Here is a 5,836-nt window from a genome sequence, read left to right as displayed (position 1 = left end):
TGTTGGTTTAGCCCCCCTTTCAGTTAGCGCCCCCCTTTCAATTTGCTTCCGACGCCTATGCAAAACATTTAACCACTATCAATCGATGAAGTTTGATGACATCATATTACATATATATATAAACTTCACTTTTAATTAAAATGTATTTTTGTCGACCCCCACCCCCGACCACTTTTATATTTAATGACGCCTTTTAAATGATAATCATACATGTAAATCCATCTTTCAGTGGAATCTATGTGGACCTTTAAAACATCTGCCGTAATAAATATTACAAATTTTATAGAGAGCAGGAGAGGTGTTTTATCACCAGACCTCTGTATTCGACATTCCTTACAGATTACGCGCCACTGAACGCGCCCATTCACTAAGACTGTGTAAGTCAATACGCAAACCAATCTTCCCTAGTGTGAAGCCAACATCTCTCTGAAAAGGTCTGACAGACGAAACAAAATGTCAAAAGTCGACGAAACCAGAAAATTTTGGTCCGATAAGTTTGACGAGTTTGATTCTTCTGGAAATGGTCAGTTGACGATAGTGGAACTCAGGGATGCTCTTAAAGGAATGGGCGCCAACCTCTCCGACGCCGAAATCGCTGTAAGTTTTACATAGTTTGTTGTACATGCATCCAAATTAATTATTATTTATGAATATTTAATATTAGAAGATTAATATAAATGGTAAAAGAATACATTCAAATTTGCTGAATTTGGTAATATTGTCAGCGACCTTCTTTGCATGGTTAATTCAATCTTGTATACTGCATGATGTACAGGCTAAATCCTTAATTTTGTCACGTGTTTAATTCCTCTGTGCAGCGGTGTACAGCCGACAATATAATTTTCCCTAATTCCATTATTGCTATTTAGTCTGGAGGGGGAGGGATATGCATATGTAAATCAATAATTCCAGACTTGGTTTTAGAGGAATTTATGCATCGTCCACCGTCTGGATGATTGAGGTTAAACAGTTAAGGCTAGAAAATCGATCTAACTGACCAAGATCCCCTTGTTTAATGTGTGTATACTAGAACTATTACACACTCTATTTGGTATTCATAGCTCAGCCAATTTTCATCAATTTTGAAAAGTATAAAGAAATACTGGTTGATGACTACATATGTCGAATGTCAAATAAAGCTTGCCTATATATACTTCGAGTAGAGAATTATATATTGTGTTTAGTTTCTATGGGTGTGTCCGCTGGCCTTGTCAAACTTTATAGGATTATGGATTCACCTGTACGCATGTGTCCTAGGTGTCGTTCCCACGATATACTCATTCATAAGCCAACTGGGTTAATCTTTCACGCTGTGTAACTTTTAATTATGTAAACTTAGTTGTAAAGTTAAGTTTTCTTGATGGAAAGATCGAGTTAAGATTCAAATTAAATTCTCCCGAAATATATTGAAAATTCTGACAAGTTTCAGACGTGCCCCGAAAACAGGTTTTCACCTCATAAATATTTATTGGCTAAACAACTATTTTTGCCTCCGGTATGAAACCTTTAAGGCAATGATATACCTTTATCATATTTTTCAAATTTTGACATACACAAAACGAGGTCATAATTTTTTTGTGGGCGGATCAAAGCCCATTTGTTTGATGTAATAATTACTTCAACTGTTCCCAACCAAGAAAATGTCACACATGACTGATTATAATAGCACTATTGTTGCATTAAGACTGATTAATCAAGTTGTCCCAGTTAGACCTAAATAATGCGCATGCATTGCGAGACAAAATACCAACACCGGAATTTGCGTGTTATAGAGACAAAAATCCGTTTCATCACGAACAGATAAATTGTCCTTTAAATCCTAAATTTCACTTGAAAAAACTTGAAAGTTCACAGTGGCGGATTTAAGGGGGGGCGCACCCGGCGCGCGCCCCCCTAAAATTTTCAAAGTTAGCGTAAATCAAATATGTTTACTTGGTAGACCTCATTTTCACCCTTCAAAATCTCTAAAAATGTTGCCCCCTGGGCACCCACAGGGCTTTGGTAAACCTCATTTTAACCCTTCAAAATTTTAAAATCCACTATTGTTGCATTACCAGGACTTTGCCCTGGACCCACTGGGGGCCTCAAGGCGGCCCCCAGACCCCTTGCCTAATTTTGGCGCCCCCCCTAACTCCAAAACCTGGATCCGCGCCTGGTTCAGGCAATAATCTGTGAAAAAGGAGCGTTTTATATCGTGGCCATAAAATCGATTTGTGGTGAAGAGTTTAGCAAATGAGGGTCACCTGCAGCTAGGTGACTAATTTAGGGACAGTGCGAGTCTTCCTTACCTGACAGACGACAAACAACGACCGACTGATTATTCTCATCTTTTATCTGTGATCATCAAGTCTCACATGCCAAAATGTAGTATTTAAAAGTAAAATTTTAAATCAAACTGTTTTTACACCTCTTTTTGTAAATTAATAAATAGGAAAAAACAACAGTAGCAACAAGAACAACAAAAACCAAACCAAAACAAAATGTGTTTGTGAAACACTGATGTCCTCGTATGGCAACGTAGAGAAGGTTTGAACTTTCTTAAATGCAAATCAAATATGTCGGTACCCAAAGTAAAGCATTCTCACAAGAAATACAATTGTGAAATATGACACTCCAAGCATCATCTGTTCAAAACTTATGGCCAAGGTTAACATGTTTTAAAATTAGTTCAAACTCCTAGGTCAAGGTCAAAGGGTCAAAGTTATTGGTTTCTAAAGAAAGGTCTTGTCGCAAGGATTACATATTTGAAGTCTGAAAGACCTAGCTTTAAACGTTTTATAAAAAAGTTAAATTATGGCCAAAGTTAAATTTTTATTATATTCTCCCTCACTTCGTTCGTCCGAATATAAATTAATTATACTCTTTATTCTGTACTTATAAATAATAGTGAAAGAATAACCAACTCATATATATGGAATGCTGCTCGTCAGAAGGTAATGCTGCTCGTCAGAACGTTTATTATAACACATTTGTCTTCCAATTCAACATGCATTATTTGTAATAATTATATAATATATATACACATATATGTGTGTGTCTAATTTACTGGTTTCCATTCCTTACACGTTCTGTACGAGCGGTAGAGTAACTTTTTAAGCACGCACCTGCTATTTATATGACCATGTCACGTGACATAAAAACCACACACATCCACCACTCTGTCCACACAGGAAATACCCATAACGACAATAATAATAAAAAAAAAGGTAGGTTAAACTTTTTGGTCAAGGTCAAAGAGTCAAAGTCGTTGATATCCTAGGAAAGATTTTGTCTCAAGGATTACATATATATATATATGTGAAGTATGAAAGCCCTAGCCCTGAACGTTAAAAAGTTATGGGCAAGATTAATTTGTTAAAGTAGGTCAATCTACCAAGGTCAAGGTCAAAGGGTAAAAAAATGTTGGAATCTAATGGAATATCTTGTCACACACAAAGCTTCCATAATTTCCGAACTTAGTCCTGCTTTCTATATTAAAGACATTGTAGTACTGTAAAAGTGGTTATTTACGCGTGGGGGAAATTTACACTACTTACGCGGTAAGCTAAAAACCGCGTAAAATACCCCCGCGCGTATGGTCACAAAATTTCAATCTTCTGGAATAATTCTAGATTATTACTTATACTGTTAGACAGGTTGAGCCAGTCGTATATTTATCGTGGTATTGAATGCACGTGAATAGATGAATATATCACAAACTGTGATGAAAACGTAACTGTTTATAATGTTACTTGTGCAATGAAAAAGCATCTTCATATGAAATATTTTAAAGCATCGTCACGCAATTAAAGCTTCATAACATCAATACTCGTATTCATTTCCTTTGTGTATTCGTTTATACCTTTCTTAATTTCAAATGATAAGTCCAGAATGTTAAATAAACTCACAGTCACTACAATCATACCTATTTTAAAAATTAATTGTCAAAACTTGACACGCAGATACAGGTAAGTAGATTTCACTTTGAAGTTCTTGCTTGCGTTGATAATTACAATAAAGCGAAAACCTGTTGTTCACACTTCACCGCATTTGACAGTACACATTGACGTTTTATTTACCAATCCAACAGTAAAAACAGTATCAATTCCTACTGATTTGTATAGTTTGTTTATAATTATTTCAAATTTTTTTATCAATTTCAAAGGGGAACAACCCGATGTTAGTTACAATATGCCGCGTAAATTTTTCTTGGGAACTCCTGCGACCGTGTATATTATACCCACGCGTAATGTTTGACAGTCACAAACGCGTACTTAACAACCAGTGTAAATAACCACTTTTACAGTAAACGCGAAATATTGCAAGGGGAGGAAGGAGGGAAGGGGGTTCCTTGTCCATCAAGATAATCTATAGTACAACTGAACGGAACCATATTCGTTTTCTTCCCTACGTAGTTATGACGAAAATCCTCTACTGGATGTTAATTTTTGAAATAAGAAAGCGAATGACAATCGATTTTGTATGTATTACATCTGTTCATTCTATACAATATGAAAAGTCCATGAAAACTTGTTATATACAATTCATGATCATAACTTACACATGTAATTAAATAAATTGCTTTTACTTTTGTAGAGCATTAAGATTGTTATACTTCATTTAAAGCTAATTAGATATATCTTCCCTTTTGTAGAGTATGTTCAGTGATATTGACGCAGATGAAAGCAAAAGCATCTCTAAGGACGAGTTCATTAGACAGATGACAAAGAAAAACAGACAGTATATATATATATATCATTCCTTACTCAGCAGCAGTAACTTTACTAGGAAGAAATATTATATTAAAATCATTCAAATCAATCATGATTAAAAAAAGTATCATAAGTGCCTAAAAGCGGCTTATATTTGAGCAAAATATTTCAAAAATATTAATTTGGAACTTGTATTGCAGGGATGCCTTCAAGGAATTTTTTGCTGAAAATGACACTGATGGTTCAGGATCGTTGACTGCCGATGAGATCCGAAAGTTTGCCGACAAAGACTCTGGAGCATCAGTAGAAGATATCCTTAAACAATGTGACGTCAATTCCGACGGCAAAATCACCTTAGACGAATTTCTGGCTAGAATTGATGGGTAGATTTCCGGTTTTCTATCCCTGCAGCCCATTCTTTCTTTTCTCTGAAGAACAGACCGGAAGAGACCTGTGACATGCTCCTTAACTGAAGCGAACCATACATGCATATTCATGTATACTAGCACCATATTATCCTGCTTTCTACTTACAACAAACTCACTTCAGGCAGTGTATTATGACCCCAAACCTCTGCCGATGTACCTATGTCAAGTACAACTGTGTCTGTAACTACATGTATATATTTACTAAATAATTATATTTAACCAAAATTTAATCCTTAAACTTTTTTTGAAATTATCAATTTTCACTAAAAGCTAAGTCTGCCGATTATTCAAAACACAACAGAGACTTTTACAGATACATTTAACAACCATTGTCTCAAAGTAGGAAATAACTGATCACCAGAACGTACAAGTAAAGGGAGAAATTGTCTTGAGTGCACTGTATACAATATTTTGTAGTCTTTTCTAACAAAAGCATTCTGTTTGTAAATTTCAAATGTTTAATAAATTATAAAGTTTCTTTTTCAGTTTTGTTAGTAATTTTTCTTTCGCGGTAGTTTTTTTTGGCTTTAAAAAAAGTCCAGATATTGACAATAAATTATTGAATGAATAATGTTGATCCACAATTTGACTTGGATTAAAAAATTCTTAAATCAAATTAGATAATCAAGACCAAGGCATGTTTATTTTCCAGATTAAAAGTAAACAATGCTTATTTGAATTATTTGAAACATACTTTAATTAAATGATCAGAGTATT

At 34.8% G+C, this 5,836-nt stretch overlaps 1 protein-coding gene across 1 annotated transcript; it reads left to right on the top strand.

Moving 5' to 3' along the window:
* Nucleotides 1-329: 329 nt before the first annotated feature.
* Nucleotides 330-5,597, top strand: LOC134232025 (squidulin-like). Its single transcript, XM_062714001.1, has 3 exons — nucleotides 330-597; nucleotides 4,634-4,719; nucleotides 4,892-5,597. Exons 1-3 carry the CDS (start codon nucleotides 454-456, stop codon nucleotides 5,076-5,078), a joined length of 417 nt encoding a protein of 138 aa, XP_062569985.1. The 5' UTR covers nucleotides 330-453; the 3' UTR covers nucleotides 5,079-5,597.
* Nucleotides 5,598-5,836: the final 239 nt, after the last annotated feature.

Source organism: Saccostrea cucullata, unplaced genomic scaffold (genome assembly GCF_032062105.1).
Source record: "Saccostrea cucullata isolate Sc308-1 unplaced genomic scaffold, CSIRO_AGI_Scuc_v1 ctg148, whole genome shotgun sequence".
Lineage (NCBI taxonomy): Eukaryota > Metazoa > Mollusca > Bivalvia > Ostreida > Ostreidae > Saccostrea > Saccostrea cuccullata.
The sequence above is the reverse complement of the archived record's forward strand: the minus strand, read 5'-3'. Positions and strand labels throughout refer to the sequence as shown.